The 16,811-nt window shown below is 42.9% G+C and overlaps 1 protein-coding gene across 6 annotated transcripts in view; it reads left to right on the top strand.

Moving 5' to 3' along the window:
- Positions 1 to 16,811, top strand: part of arid1b (AT rich interactive domain 1B (SWI1-like)) — a 116,024-nt gene that overhangs the window by 17,710 nt on the left and 81,503 nt on the right. For 4 of the 6 annotated variants that reach the window (XM_046297944.1, XM_046297946.1, XM_046297943.1 and 1 more), the window contains 2 exons: positions 1,403 to 1,606; positions 11,652 to 11,810. In XM_046297944.1, coding sequence (XP_046153900.1) covers positions 1,403 to 1,606; positions 11,652 to 11,810 — 363 coding nt within the window. The remainder of the gene's footprint in view (positions 1 to 1,402; positions 1,607 to 11,651; positions 11,811 to 16,811) is intronic. The other 2 variants (XM_046297945.1, XM_046297948.1) reach the window with 2 other exon arrangements.

Genomic DNA, 16,811 nt, shown 5'->3' with positions numbered 1-16,811 from the left:
CTGAGTTTTTTTAGTGTTTTTTTTCTCTTCAGAATAGGCTGTCTACCTTACCCGTGTGTGTGAACTCAGGGTGCCCAGGCATGACTGCTGACACTTAGACTGCTTGTTTAAAGTGGCCTCTCAGGCTTTCTCGATTTGCTCACAGTTTCTGTAAGTGGTGCTTCAATTGGCCTGAACTTGGCAGTGACATAAAAAGATTTGCTTGAATTGCGCTCTTTTTTTTTCTCTCTTTTTTTTGGCACAGCCTGCCGAGTCTCTCGAGAATAACCTGACTCTCAAAGCACTTGACGGCACATTAGCCTGGATATCTTTACCAACCACTAGACCCATGTCTGCCATCCTCATGACAGTTGATAGGGCTCTGCTGAAGTGATGGAGAGCGCTGATTTCATTGAGATATATAAAAAAAGATATACTTTTGTAGTTTGCAGGACATGGGGAATAGGTCTACTTCAATACTGGGCAGCTTTCATACTGGAATTTGAGTACTGATAGCCAGGATTGGACCATGTTGCTATCATTTTTCTTTGGCAAGTCCTAACAGACCCCCCCCCCCCCAAAAAAAAAAAAAATTGTGTGTGTGCGTACGTGGTAAAGAGAAACAACAACACGCACCTTGTGGACCAAGGTGATGGAAGACCGATTGGTAGCACTGTGGAGAGAACATGGCTGCCTTTTCAATGGGCGAGTTTATTTTACATTGCCCGGTGCCCCGGATGGGTAGTGTTTGTTCATTTTAGACCATTCCATGAACAACATCTCCACCCACACGGGGCACCGGGCCTTGCAAAACGAACTCCGCCAATACTACATTTGCATCCTATCATGACAGAAACCAAAAAGATGATTCCTTATTCTGCACCTCAGGGCAGCAGGTAGTCTAGTGGTTAGAGCGTTGGACTAGTAACTGAAAGGTTGCAAGATCAAATCCCCAAGGTAAAAATCTGTTGTTCTGCCCCTGAACAAGGCAGTTAACCCACTGTTGCTAGGCCGTCATTGAAAATAAGAATTTGTTCTTAACTGACTTGCCTAGTTAAATAACGGTAAAATCAATAAAACCCCCGTCTCCTTTTGTGATATTTTAGCACATAATAATCTGCACACTAATAAAGCAGATCACTGTTTGTGTCTGCATTTATTTCCTACGACAACTGAGAAACCAGGGCAGGATTAACTAGGGAATGTGAGCACCCCCATCCTGGAGTTGAGGATGGATGGAATGAAAGATTTGGGACAAGGAAATCGGGAAATGTGAGCACATCGAAGTTAAGATTTTAGAAGTTGTGTAGTGTATGCCCAGTTTGAGAGACATTATACATTTGCAAGCTATATCTTCAACTGTTAATTGTTTATAACACAAGCCCTACCATGTTAAAACTCATCCTCTCTCTCTCTCTGTTAGGTGCCACCCATGGACGCCATGGCCATGAAGCGCTCTCAGCTCTACGGCATAGGCAACAACCCTTACTCCCAGCAACAACAGGGCGGGGGCGGTTCTTACCCTGGCCAGCCATACGGATCGCCTTCTCCTCACCGCTATCCAATGGGAATGCACGGGAGAGGTCAAGTGGGCATGAGTGGAATGCAGTATCCTCAACAGCAGCAGGTATGTTTCATTTAGTCATTTTACCCCTACCTAAGTATCTGCCCAGAGTAGGCTACTCTTCTACAGACTGGGCTACTGCCAGCATGCAGTAGTTATCACATTACGCGTTAACTAGAAACATCGGTCACTGAAAGGCAGAGGGCTCGTCAATCCCCAGCCTGCTGTCGCATCACAACCAGCACAAGGCATGGGTCTGTAAAATAAGACAGTTGGAAAAACATTCCAGGTGAAGCTGGTTGAGAGAATGTCAAGCGTGTGCAAGGCTGTCAAGCAAAAGGTGGCTACTTTGAAGAATCTCCCATATAAAATATTTTGATATAACACTTTTTGTGTTATTTCATAATTTTGACGTCTACACTATTATTACAATGTAGAAAATGGTAAAACATAAAAAAAACCTTGAATGAGTAGTTGTGTCATGTTTTGACTGGTATTGTATATCTTTCATAATATTTCCCCTAATGTTTATTAGCCTGCCTACCTCTTTCTCTCGCTCTTCTTACTTTATTCCTTCCTCGCTTTCAACTGTGACCCTAAATTAAATAAGTTTCAATGTCCTTATTCTAATGACATGTGTGGGACTCTAAGCTAAGAAGGCTTTTTTTTAAGGAGCAATGCAAGCGGAGCACAGGTGTGTGTGAATATTGCGCAAGAGACGGAGGCTATGAGTTTGAAGCTTATTATGCATAATATGCATCATTAATTAGCTAAATATAAGGCTAATACTGGATAGCATTTGTTACCTTAGAGGTAGGCTAGGACATAGATGTATATATCTCTCTATTTATATATGAATATATCTGTGTGTGTATAGGGCTATATATGAATCTAGAACAGGATTATCTATTTTGCCTGGAATTGATGGAGAGAGAAAGACTGAGTGCTCACACGCACACTGATTTTAAAGCTGCTATATTCGAGTGATGGGCTGTTTTAAAACTCTACAGCTGCAATAAAAAAACAAATGCATCTTTACAACAAAATAATTATGTTGGCCCCCGAAAGCTAGATGGAGATGGGTCAATTAGATGCGCATTCGGTTTTTAGATTACCGTAGCATAAACTATGCTGCCGCAAATGTAGGCCTACCTGTCACAAGAAATAAAGTTACCATGGCGAGAGAGGTCTACATGCATTGTGAACTGCGCTCAGTACTGAGATGGGCTGTCTGTCCCCACCCTGAGCATTGATGAGTCATCATGCAGAGGCCGTAGAGGAGCCAGGTTTAGACGTCGCATATTTTCAGTTACATTTTCACGCTATTCTCTTCATATTAATAATTTCTTATTATCATCCTGGGAAAAGGGAGTGGTTTTAGGCAGTAAATCTCAGTAAACGGGTTCCCGCCATTCAACCCTAATCTGTAAGTGTATCCCAAATGGGACCATATTTCCTATGGCCCTAGTCAATAGTTGTACACTATATAGGGAATAGGGTGCTATTTGGGACACAGCCCCTGTGCAGATGGACAGGGCTGTGAGTGAATGTGAGGGAGCTGTTGACATGCAGCATGCCTGCAGAGCGTGGGCCAGGACAGGCTGGGTTGGGTTAGTCTATTCTGGGTGCGGAGTCAGACGACCCTGCTGCTATATTTAGCCCCCAGACTGCTGGGTTTGGCTCTAATGCTCCTCCAGAGATGGCCTGGCAGTGGCACTCCCATGGGACTAGGCTGCCGACGTAGCATGTGTAATGGCCGTTAATAAGGACTTGGTCTCAGCAGTAATATTTATGTGTAGTACACACAATGCGCACACACTCCCATGTGAGCTCTCACACTCTACTCTCTCTTACACACACACTGTTTATGCTATATCATCCTTTATTTGTTAGTGTTTTGCCGATTGAAGTAAAATGCCTGGACTTAGCTGCTCTTCTGTTTCACAATGGCCCCCATTTCATTCCTTCCGTTATCGATCCAACGCCAAGCGATGGGAAAAAATTGTAATGAAAACCCATTTTGATTTTAATGGATAATAGCTTACTATGCCCTCCACTTTGGCTGAAGGCAAGGACTTTGCGTGACGAGCGCATGCACACAGACATGCCCTCCCCGAGTCTGTGTGATGGTGGTGATACAACATGACATCACAAACGGTCTTACGGTGTCCGTTACTGTCATCAGTCCTCACCACCATGCTAGTATCTCTGTCACTGAAGTTGTCAGAAACCACGATGACAGCAAATACAATAATTTTCCCTCTCTTAAAGGGAAATAAACCTTCTGACTTGTTGTTGGACTGTCTGTCAAAATGTGCACCTCTCTCACTCAGCAAGAGTAACCTTGCTCTCCCGAACACCGGCCTCTCTACGTCCCTGACTTGAAAGTCTGGAAAGGTTGCTTTGATGTGTCACCACGAAGCGATGATAATGAAGGGGTTGTGCCCTCAGACTTCGGCAACACCCTACACTGGTTGGATATCCCCATTTCTAATTGTATGAATCATGATCTATTGTTTTACATAGGATCGCCCTTCCGCTTCCGGCCAGCCCTGCCGGCATAAGCAAGCACACACAGTAGCTAGCTAGCTAGCGAGAACAAACTTTTGGAGTTCGGACATTGTTTGCCGATTTTTAATATCATGGATGGGGCGCAAAAATCTTCACACACATTTTCTAAACGTTATAACAACTCTTTTACACTAGGCAACTGCAACCTGTTAAACATTATGCTCTTGTGGCTATCAAGTAGCAACAAACATTAGCGAGTACAGCTAACATTAGCTAGCTTTGTTCAGCCCAAAGACAGCCAGCCAGTTAATAAACTTTAGCTTGCTTGCTATCAACTTGAAATTGGATAGCTAGTCAAATGTATGTTTTTTTTGTTAACTAATTATAGGCTGGACATTTCTTACCCCACTGAAGTTATTCATTTTCTTTATTGGCTGTCTTCTGTATATATAGTAGGGCAACGATATGAATCACCCATGCATTCCAGCTAGCTACTACTGTACTACTACCCATGTTCACTTCTGTCAAGTTTCCTCCCTGTCCCCTAATTTTGCAATGCATGAGCATGAAGTACCCTAAAAAAATAATAGTTCATAGTCTGGCCCAAAAAGATCAGAGTACAGCGAGTATGACCAACCAAACCAAAAGAAAATGTCTATCTAATGCAACATGTAAAGATAAATAAAAGTGTGCAAAATTAACTATTTTGCAGGATAATATAATGCATGAAGCGAACGTGGAATGACTTTTTGAAGTGTGAAAATGTAGAGTGAAGGTGTCTTTCATGCATCTCGTCATGATGTCTGTGCTGAAGGGCAGGTGAGCAAGCATCCCCACAGACACCTGAATGGGCTTCTGTTTAGTTAACCACCTCTACCACTACTTCTTGCAGTCCTCGAGGAACACATTGTTTCCATAAAACATTGCATAGACATTCCCTTCCTAAACCAGACTATATAGTCACGCTCGCTCGCTCGCTCGCTCGCTCTTTCTTTCTCACTTTGTGTATGTACAGTGCATTCGGAAACTATTCAGACCCCTTCCCCTTTTCCACATTTGATGTTTCAGCCTTATTCTAAAATCGATTTAAATAAAAAATCCTCATCAATCTAGACACACTACCCCATAATGACAAAGTGAAAATCTTAGCAAATTTATTTTAAAAGACAAATACCTTACTGACATAAGTATTCAGACCCTTTGCTAGGAGACAATACATTTAGCTCCGGTGCATCTGGTTTCCATTGCTCATCCTTGATGTTTCTACAACTTGATTGGAGTCCACCTGTGGTAAATTCAATTGATTGGACATGATTTGGAAAGGCGAACACCTGTATATGTAAGGTCCCACAGTTGACAGTGCATATCAGAGACGAAACCAAGCCATGAGGTCGAAGGAATTGTCCGTAGAGCTCCGAGACAGGATTGTGTCGAGTTCTGAGAAAAGATGCAAAAACAATGTCTGCAGCATTGAAGGTCCCCAAGAACGCAGTGGCCTCCATTCTTAAATGGACTAAATTTGTAACCACCAAGACTCTTCCTAGAGCTGGCCACCCAACCAAACTCAGCAATCGGGGGAGAAGGGCCTTGGTCACCTGATGGTCACTCTGACAAAGCTCCAGAATTCCTCTGGTGAGATGGTTGACCTTCTGGAAAGTTCTCTCATCTCTGCAGCACTCCACCAATCAGGCCTTTATTGTAGTGGCCAGACGGAAGCCACTCCTCAGTAAAAGGCACATGGCAGACTGCTTTGAGTTGGCCAAAAGGCAACTAAAGGACTCTGACCCTGAGAAACAAGATTCTCTGTTCTGCTGATCCTTGATGAAAACCTGCTCCAGAGCATTCGGGACCTCAGACTGGGGCAAAGGGTCACCTTCCAACAGGACAATGACCCTAAGTAAACAGCCAAGACAACGCAGGGATGACCTACTTATGGCTTACATTTACTTATGTAAATGTGGTATTTCAGTTTTTTTTTATAATACATTTGCAAAAATGTCAAAACATGTTTTTGTTTTGTCATTATGGGATATTAAAGGGGGGGGGGCATTTAAACCATTTTAGAATACAGCTGTAACGTAACAAAACAGTTTCATCAGCTGTCCGGGTGACTGGTCTCAGACAATCCTGCAAGTGAAGAGGCCGTATGTAGAGGTCCTGGGCTGGCGCAGGTACACAATGGTCTGTGATTTTTGAGACCGTTTGGACTTTGGAGGCAGCTTATGGTAGCGCAATGAAATCCTCTGGCAACAGTTCTGGTGGACATTCTTGCATGCCAATTGCACATTTGCTCAACTTGAGATCTGTTTCATTGTGTTGTTACAAAACTGCACATTTTAGCGGCCTTTTATTTTCCCCAGCACTAAGTGCACCTGTGTAATGATCATGCTGTTTAGTCAGCTTCTTTATGCCACACCTGTCAAGCGGCTGGATTATCTGATTAACCGTTTTGTTTTTCACAAAATATGAGTTTTGTTGTGCTTATGGAACATTTCTGGTATCTTTTACTTCAGCTCGTGAAACATGGGACCAACACTGTAGATGTTGCGTTGATGTTATTGTTCAGTGTACTTTCTGTAGTGCCTCATTCAGCCCTTATGCTGCCTATCACCCAGTCGTTGATGATACAGTTTTATCACTTTTGTGTTTTTAGGCCTGTCATGCAAACAACCATTGATTTACTCATTATGTTTGTGCAAATACAAAACATGTCAATCATTCATGTGTGACATCTATAATTTCCATTTTGATGTGACATGTATCCCCCCGCAGTGCTGTTCTATACCGTCGAAGTACAATTCTAGGTCATTGTACGTATCATTTTTTTCGGTCGTATGGACATTTTCGGGTCGTATGGACTTCATCCATTTTTTTTAAACCTGGTATATGACTGAGGCAAACACAGCTCTTGCGGTCTTCCCCAACCAGTGGCCGCATATACCCTCCCATATAGCATAGTCTTCTTCCACAATTGCCACTGTGAGACCCAGGACTGTTGCCTCTCTGATTTGGTCATCTGTCCGCCACAGCTTTTAGAGCAGACATGATTGTCAGAAGTGGAGGCTGTTTTCCTATCTCCTTGAAGATTAGAACTAGGTAGCAAGCTGGTAAATGAGGCTTTCCCTCAAAGACCGCCAATACATCCTGCCTTTGCACAAATTGATTGTTACTATCTCCTTTTTTAGAAAACTCTTGTCAGTTTTTCTCTCCACTGTTTTAGTTAGCTAGCCTTTGGCTTGGCTTGTTTACCTCCAGTGAGGGCGTAGCAAATTGACGAGGGAGTGTGCAATTGGCGTGCATATGAGAACCGATCAAAAAGTCACTCAATTTGAGCTAACCTCTCCTTTTACAAGCCGGAGTTAACAGACCAGAGTCATTTTACAAGGATAAGTTCGCTGTCAGCTGGCTACTGTAAGGAAGATGAGAGAATACAACCATTTTCTCTTTCATATACCATATTCATACACTTATCCAGTGCGACTAAGTCTGTATCTGCTAAATTACCCAAAAGTAAATATTCAAAACACCAGCTTTGAAAATTACAACAATTACGTTGCCCATAGAACCATCATCACAACGATAGTAGAAAACGACCCATTACATTGTTAGAAATCGGCAGAATTTTCCTGTTTGCACTGAAGACTCTGTCAGTGTTGTCAGCTCTGCTTGCTTTTCCATCTCCAAGAGGGATGGAGCATGTAATGACTTTTATCTGCACCGGGCCCCAGATGGCCCTGAGACACCTTCTTTATTACCTCACGGATCCCGCCTGAAATTGGATGTTTCAACTGGTCAGATACCACCGGTACCCTGCTGTGCTGTTTTATAACGATTATGTTCCCCGCTCCCGTAGAACAAGTTGCCAAACGGGGGGGGGGGGATGGCCGCCACTGAGAGAAGAGATGCAACAGAGCAGACAAGACCATATTAGAGATGCCATTCGGAGATCAACCTTAATATTTCAAGATAATTAGGAATTGATTTTCCTCTGTCGATTATGCAGGCTGGCTTTCCTATTCAATGTGTCTTCCCTCACATCCTGCAGTCTTTGGTCTGTCCTAAATGGTACCCTATTTCCTTATAGTGAACTACTGTTTTGACCAGTACCCTATAGGGCCTGGTAAAAAAAAATAGGTGCCATATGGGACTGAGACCTGGTGTCATCAGTCCTTGCTCTTTGTGGGGGGTCTGAAGGCGTTTCAGACCGTTAAAAACCTGTAGATTAAGCATGCTGCATCTGCCAAAACTCTTGATGGCCATGCTGATTTGATTATAGATCATACACACTTTAGCTAAGATGTCTTTGAGACTTACATTACCCTGTGTATGGTTTGGTATTGTAATGTCTCAGTGACCAACACTTAAATTAAGCAAAGGTCTTCCTAGTGCCTATCCTGTGTTTTTTTTTGTTGGTAGCTGTCAGTCTGTTCTTAGTAAATGAGCCACATTGAGAGACTGTGGCACTGGCAGCAGCACCTGATTTTTTTTTTTTTTTTTTTTTTAGGTCTAAGCCTACTGAAGTGATAGCAGGATTAAGCCATGCCTCCTCCATGTTTATACATATTGGCTAATCAGCTGCAGTCTTTTAGAATTTAAACCACGAGTCGATGTCCGCGCCCTAGCGGAAATCACATGGGCTTATAAAAAAAAAAAATCCCAGTTAAAAAATCTGTTTAGGCTAGATCAGTTTTTAATAAAAAAAAAAAAAAGTAAAACCTTGGATGCATCTAAATCGTCCGCCGATGTCGCACTTCCACGTCTACGGTGACAAGAGCTAGAGCGGTGTTTGTCAGACCATGAGACATCCCTAAAATCTGTCTTTTCACAACGTTGTCTGTAGCCTCTGAACGGTTTGGCCTACAAACTATTATGACCCCTCTATGGAAAGAGAAGACTCTCACAAACACAATGGTGTTCTCCGTTTTGCTTTAGGACACCCACAAGCGTCTCAGGACTTGTCTGATCTGCCAACCTCTGTCTGTAGCGTCCGAACAGTTTGGGCTACACACTAATATGACATCTCTATATTAAGGTGAGACTCTCACCTACTGTACATGTCGGTTGTTTTGCTCTAGGACGGCCACAGGCCGTGACTCGTCTGAATGTCCCCCTGTCCCGGTTCAAAAAAATGTATGGAAGTTCAGAACATATGGAGATGGTTTAATACCAAAAATAAGGGGTTCAAAAATAAATGTTTCCTGATCTTTCTCTTAGATATAGGACAGAATAACCTTCTTAGTCCCCCCCCAAAAAACCTATCTGTTATTCAATGTGTTTGTATGGGCTAATGGCAGTAAGGCCAAATACCATTTTTCATCTATTTGTTTGGGGGGGGGGGGTCTTAAAAATCAAATAGTAAAATGATCCTTGGTATGACCTTTAAACAATTCCATATAGCTTAGTAGAAATCCCCCCCCCTATCTGCTGAGGCGCACTTTGAAGATGCTAGAACAGCCCATATGAACTTTTCATCTGCAAACAAAATGAGTAATGAATAAAAAAATCTGACAACCCCATAATAGAATAGATAATCTATTTACCTTGTGTGTTCTATGCAAGATAAAGATTACTCTCGAGGCACATTTACATTACGAGTGGCACAGGGAGGGAAATACGCATTCTAACATGCAGTCAATGCACAACCATTTTTGCAATCGTGGGGAAAACAGATTGTGATGCCCTCTGTTAAAAAGAAAGGTTTCCCAGCTCGGAGAGGAGAGCGAGGCATGGAGAGCGGCAGCGAGCTAGGGGAGGTTGAGTTAGGCTCCCAGATATCAGTGTCTCGGTTCCAGAGTGATGAGCTCATGTGTGGAAAAACAGCCTCGCCGCCCTCAGAGCTTAAGGAGCTCCTGGCTGGTGTTGGGCAATGAGCATTGCATACAGCTATTGGATTGTAAGACCGCTCATTGCTGCACTACAATACATTTATTTTATATGGGCCTCCTCGTCGGTGTCCTCTCTGTCGATGCAGTCAAATAACCATGTTTCTGGGGCTGTGTCCCAAATGGCACTCTATTCCTTATATAGGGTACTTATTTTTACCATGGGCCCTGCTGAATAGTAAAACATCTCACTGTCAATGTCCACACCTCTGCGAGTCGTTTTCGAGCTATATATCTGGGAATATGAGGCCTCTTATCGATCTGATCTAGTGAAATGCTGTTTTTTTTTTAACAGAAGAAAATTATATCTACATGGTGTGGAACTTAAAGTGCAATTCCATCACTTTATAACCTGATTCATTATCTCCAGCACAATACCAGTGTCTACATATGTGACATATTTCTATATTTTGTAGTAAACAAAGTCATACCCGATGACATTTAAAAACAATGATTTTCAAATACTGAGATTGATGGTGACGTAGGGAGCAAGAAATTTCCCTCCCTCTGGCTAAAAACTTGTCACAGAGTAGGATTTAAGACCCTTTTCAACCACTGTTGTGCGCCGTTGTCACATATGTAGACAGTGCTATGATGCTGGAGATGATGAATGAGGAATTGCCTATTAAGGTCAGGAATTGGAAATAACCCAGCAATATTTCATTGATTGCTCTTATGTGTGCCCCAAATGGCACCTTATCCCTTTTATAGGGTGCTACTTTTGACCAGGACCCATATGACTCTGGTCAAAAGTAGTACACAATAAGGTATAGGGTGAAATTTAGGACATAGACACACATTCCTCTCAGGTTTCCTAGATCTGTGATATTTCATATATTGACAAGGCTAGTGTTGTGCTCGGCTTTTGCATTGAATCATTTTATCACCTACACAGAAATGAAAATAAACGTCTTTCAAGCTGAATTCCGCCTCTAGCAGAAATGTTATGATTTATTTTTTTAAACTTATTTTCGAGATGGTATACTCTAGAATAGATATCCCTCTTGCTGTTCTGTACATTGATCAAAAACCGCGTTCTCATTTTCACCGCTGATGGTTTAGGCTTATTTTTTTATTTTTATAATAAAGACTTTGACACATTGCTGCCTAATGTAAGGGACTCCAGATGAGGCAGAGAGAGGGATGAGCCAATAACAGCTGTTCCCCAAAACGTCTTACATAAGACGCAGTGAAAGGAAGGAGGGAGAGCCTGTGGCTGCGTCCCAAATGACACCCTATTCCCTTTTATAATGCACTACTTTTGGGCCCTGGTTTAAAAGTAGTGCACTATAGGGAATACAGTGCCATTTGGGATGCAGCTGCTGTGTGTATTATCGACGTCAACACAACAGTAATGTCCCAAGGCTGGAAAAAAAGAAAAACCTGAGTTCCTGCTCGTCACTTCTCACAGTGCTATTAGTCAACCCCAGACTCAAGGTGAAGAACATAGTTAGCGTACTTGGGACTGGGTGCAGATCTTTAAGGCTATAGGCCTACTTCACCAAGGTGATTGTGAGTGTAGTTAATCAAATTCAGTTCTGATATGAATTGGGATTGGTGTTCTTTATTGACCGCTGATAAGATGGCTTAGTGATAGTGAACTAAAGGCCATTGGTCGAGAACGACTCGCAGAGTTGTGGACATTGACAGTGAGATGTTTTAAGGAGTATTTCTATGATACCTGACTTGAGGTCTCCCTTTACTGTGTCTCTCAGCAGATGGTAGCCCAGTATGGACAGCAGCATCAGGGGCAGCAGGGTGGGTACTGCCAGCCGCAGGGCCAATCCCCGTACTTCAGCCCTCCCCAGCAACAGCCCACCGCCCCCACACAGCCCCCCTACATGCAGCCACGCCCACCACCACCACCACAACAGGTAAGACTACAACAACTACAATACCCTGCTCGTGAGGAAGTTGAGCAGCAGTTTGTGAGGACTTGGGTTTGACAGACTTTTCGGCAGTGCTTATTGGTTAGTTCATGTCCGTGTCCTTGATACCGGTGTGGGAGAGTGTAACCAAAGTAGTGTTCACTCTATAAGCATGCATAATACACAAGTGGAGAGACCTTACTTTTTGGAACGTTGGGGTTCATTGTTTAGGGTTTCAAGTTCACTAGGATTGTCTGTTTTCATTTGTTAGCTAATGGACCTGGGTGGCCCCTGTTTATTCTAGCTAAATTAAAAAATGAAAAGACCAATACATCATACTAATTCTGCGCTGTAGTGTTCTCCAGAGATTAGAGTGGGCCGGTATCTGTTCCATCTGCACTTCCTCTGTTCCATCCTCTCTGTATCTGCGTCCCAAATGGCATCCTATTTCCTATTGTAGTGCACGACTAGAAACCGGAGTGCGCTATACATTGAACAGGGTCCCATTTGAGAGGCAGACCTTGGATCTCATACGGGGTCCAGTGGCTTTAATGAAGTCCCACCCTCTCTGGTTGTTATATTGAGTCAGCGATTTGGCTGCCCATGTTTTTGAGGTGGAGGCAGCAGGTCAGCCGCAGTGCTTTGCATTCAGCGGAGCAGAGAGTTACCGTTGAGGGAGTCCTTGGATGAAGGAGAAAACCCTGACCCGTTTACCTGATTCACATAGGATTTTCGGTATGTTGCCTGAAAAAAGTATCGGGCAATGTTTGTATGGTCCTCTTTCAAACAGCCAAATTTGTAACACATTCTTCTTGGAATTCGCTTTTTATAGCCATTGCTTAGCCACAACTGAGCAAGACATTCAACTTTGACCCCGTTGCAATTGTTGTCATGGTAACCTGGCCTGACAGCAAGCTCTAAATTCCTCAGACAGAAATGCACTCGTTTCAATTCTTCACATTCACAACAGTAAGTTTGCAGATCGCCATAATTGTTAATAAGTATCTTGTAATGTGTTAAATTTTCCTGTTATGGTGAAAAAAACATTAGCCTACAGTTTAACTCAATGTTGTCAGATATGTTCTGTTAACTATATGAGCTGGCTAGATGGCTAACAAGCTAGCAACAAACTGAGACATTGTCTAGAAAGTTGTTTTTAGTTGCCTGACTTGCTAGATTGACATATCCTAAATAAATGTTTAAAATGCTGTGGGTTTTTTGGTGCAAAAAAAATAGAGCAGGTAACGTTGCTATTTGGACCAGGCTGCTGCGATGTCATGCACACTACCGTTATTGTGGTTGTACTTTTTCATAATGACAAGGACAAGTTTGATGTCGTACAACAACAATGGAACGTTCATGATTTAATGCGTACCGAAGACGGTAAGATGAAAGGCGACGTTTCAGGAGCCCCTTTTAGGTGTTGGTGGAAATTAAAGTACAGGCTTTGTCACCTGGCAATACCTTTCAGATGTGAAGAAAAGTTGTCGGAATGCCAAAGTTGATGGGGTTTTGTCTCATGTTTGAAAGGGATATTGATGTAATACCTGGGGCTCATTTGATGAGAGAGCGCCTCTGAGAAGAAATACAAAGCGAGCAAGGGAAGAGGGAGGGAGGGAGTGTATAGTGGTGCTAGCTGGATGGAGTAATGAGAGATTGACCTTGAGTAAAATTCTCTGGGGTTTCCAGTGTGATATCTGAGGAGAGCGGTACACGCACTGCAGCGAGCTGCTCCGTCATATTGCTAAGCTTCTTTTTATTCCCACACCCCTAACTGTATCATTTTCATTTTCTCTTAGATGACGGCAAGATTGATAGAGAGAAACATTTTCCATTTCTGTCCACTCCCACTGTTTTTGACAGGGAGGATGGGGGAAATATGCAGGTGAAATGAGACTGTTGCCCTCGATTGCCACGGTTCCTGCTAAAACCACAGTTCCAAGATGGCCGCCAGCGTGCTTGTTAGACCAGTGTTTATGGTGAAACTTGGGGTTGTAATGATGAAGCTCGGCTGCTAACAACAGTGTGTGTGAACTCTGTCAGGGGCCACCAAACAAGACGAGGGGGAGCTTCTAAGTTATCTCCTTATAGGATCCCTACACATTGTTCCAGCAGCCACAAATCCCAATCAGATTCTAGACCCTGTGCAAGTGATGAAGAGCTTATCAGTGGCAGTCTGTACTGAGCTCTGCGTGTTTCCCCCGTGACTCAGTCTCTCTCCTCCGACAGCCTTAATTAGCTGTGTGTGTGTGTGTGTGTGTGTGTGTGTGTGTGTGTGTGTGTGTGTGTGTGTGTGTGTGTGTGTGTGTGTGTGTGTGTGTGTGTGTGTGTGTGTGTGTGTGTGTGTGTGTGTGTGTGTGTGTGTGTGTGTGTGTGTGTGTTGCCTTCGTGAGACAATGAGTCAGCGGACACCCCGGGAAACGGGTGTGTGTTTGATACAAAGAAGCCGGGAGAAAGGAAAAGAAAGAGGGGGGGCTCCCCTCTCGGACATGGGTTTTCATTGATGAGGAGTGAGTGTGAACGCATCCCTAATGTTACCCTATTCCCTATAAAGTGTAGGGCTCTGGTCAGAAGTAGTGCACTCTATAGGGAATATGTTGTCATTTGGAACGCACCCTTTGTTTGGTAACTGGAGCCTGGCTGTTGTGTCTTATCTCTGTGAAAAACGGTCTCGAGTGAGGGGAGGAGGAAAAATCCTCCAAGCTAGCTGCCAGGGTCCAAGCCTTCCCCGGTATTTCACTGAGAATATTAATGCTTCTCTCAGACAAGCCAAGGAGCCTTTTATCAGCTGTGATGGAGCTGGACTGGAGGTTACATTACACTCTGCAGGAAAGATGATTTTGGCCTTAGTCGGCTTGAAAGTAGAGGAGCTTTTCTCCCTCAGCTCCATTTGACTAGATATACAGTGCATTTGGAAAGTATTCAGACCCCTTGACCTTTTCTACATTTTGTTACGTTACAGCCTTACTCTCAAATGGATTAAATAAAAACAATTCCCTCATCCATATACACACAATACCCCATAATGACAAAGCGAAAACAGGTTTAGATTTGAATCAAATCTATAAAAATAAAAAACGACCTTGTATAATGAAGTATTCAGACCCTTAGCTATGATTCTCGGAATTGAGCTCAGGTGCATCCTGTTTCATTGATCATCCTTGAGATGTTTCTACAACTTGATTGGAGTCCACCTGTGGTAAATTCAATTGATTGGACATGATTTAAGGCACACACCTGTCTATATACCCACAGTTGACAGTGCATGTCATAGCAAAAACCAAGCCATGAGGTCGAAGGAATTGTCCTTAGAGCTCCGGACAGAATTGTCTCGAAGCACAGATCTGAGGTATTGTGTGTAGAATGAGGGGGAGATGTAATTCATTTTAGAATAAGGCGTTAACAAAAGGTAGAAAAAGTCAAGGGGTCTGAATACTTTCTGAATGTGCTGTAGGCCTGTAGTTCACCAGAAGTCTTGAACCTGTTCAGGCAGCCCTTCTACTCTCATTGTCTGGGTCTCTATGGTAACAGCACAGCCTTGCAGACCGCTGCAACTTGACTAGTGTTTTCTTCTCAAACGATTCACTAGTATTAATTGGTGATTAAGTGTCGGCTCCTATTTTTTAACAAAAAAAAAAAAAAACTCTCAAGCCTGCTAGTATATCAATTACCGGGGATGTAAAATGACCAGCATTCACCAGGCAGGGCAGGCACACACTGGTCAGATGCAAATCCCTTTTAAAATAGGCTAACTTTTTTTAGAGCAATTTATTTTTATTTTGTATTTTTTGGGGGGCTACTGCTTAAGAGACCGACTGCCTGGGTTTGGTAGTGCTCCAATCCTCCCTGTCATAATAGGCAACATAGGACATGGGAATTTTCAATAACCTAATCTATATTCTGTGAGGTCTGAGGGTATTGTCAGTAATAATCATATTCCCATAGAGTTTAATTCCACTGTTTGCACTGATACTGTGTGCCCTAGGAAGAAGCCCACTGTGGGTAGCCCACTCAGAACCATTGGGCTCAAATGCAAATGTCACTGACATTTATGTCTTGGATCAGCCAATCAGAAAAGCACTAATAAATAAACAAGCAACCCAGAAAAAGGACAACAAAAATTCCATATTAGCATATACAGTTGAAGTCGGAAGTTTACATACACCTTAGCCAAATACATTTAAACGTAAGTTGTTCACAATTCCTGACATTTAATCCTAGTAAAGATTCCTTGTCCTAGGTCATTTAGGATCACTACTTTTATTTTCAGAATGTGAAATGTCAGAATAATAATAGTAGGGAGAATTATTTCAGCTTTATTTCTTTCATCACATTCCCAGTGGGTCAGAAGTTTACATACACTCAATTAGTATTTGGTAGCATTGCCTTTAAATGGTTTATTTTGGGTCAAACGTTTCGGGTAGCCTTCCACACGCTTCCCACAATAAGTTGGGTGAATTTTGTCCCATTCCTTGTGACAGAACTGGTGTAACTGAGTCAAGTTTGTTGGCCTCCTTGCTCACACATGCTTTTTCAATTCTGCCCACAAATGTTCTATAGGATTGTTGTCAGGGCTTTGTGATGGCCACTCCAATATCTTGACTTTGTTGTCCTTAAGCCATTTTGCCACAACTTTGGAAGTATGCTTGGGGTCATTGTCCATTTGGAAGACCCATTGCGACCAAGTTTTAACTTCCTGACTGATGTCTTGAGATGTTGCTTCAATATATCCACATACTTTTCCTACCTCATGATGCCATCTATTTTGTGAAGTGCAGCAGTCCTTCCTGCAGCAAAGCACCCCCACAACATGATGCTGCCACCCCCGTGCTTCACGGATGGGATGGTGTTCTTCGGCTTGCAAGCCTCCCTCTCTTTCTTCAAACATAACTATGGTCATTATGGCCAAACAGTTCTGTTTTTGTTTCATCAGACCAGAGGACATTTCTCCAAAAAGTATGATATTTGTCCCAATGTGCAGTTGCAAACTGTGATCTGGCTTTTTTA

This window comes from Oncorhynchus gorbuscha, linkage group LG14, assembly GCF_021184085.1.
Source record: "Oncorhynchus gorbuscha isolate QuinsamMale2020 ecotype Even-year linkage group LG14, OgorEven_v1.0, whole genome shotgun sequence".
In the NCBI taxonomy this organism is placed as follows: domain Eukaryota; kingdom Metazoa; phylum Chordata; class Actinopteri; order Salmoniformes; family Salmonidae; genus Oncorhynchus; species Oncorhynchus gorbuscha.
This window is presented reverse-complemented; position numbering and strand designations above follow the sequence as displayed.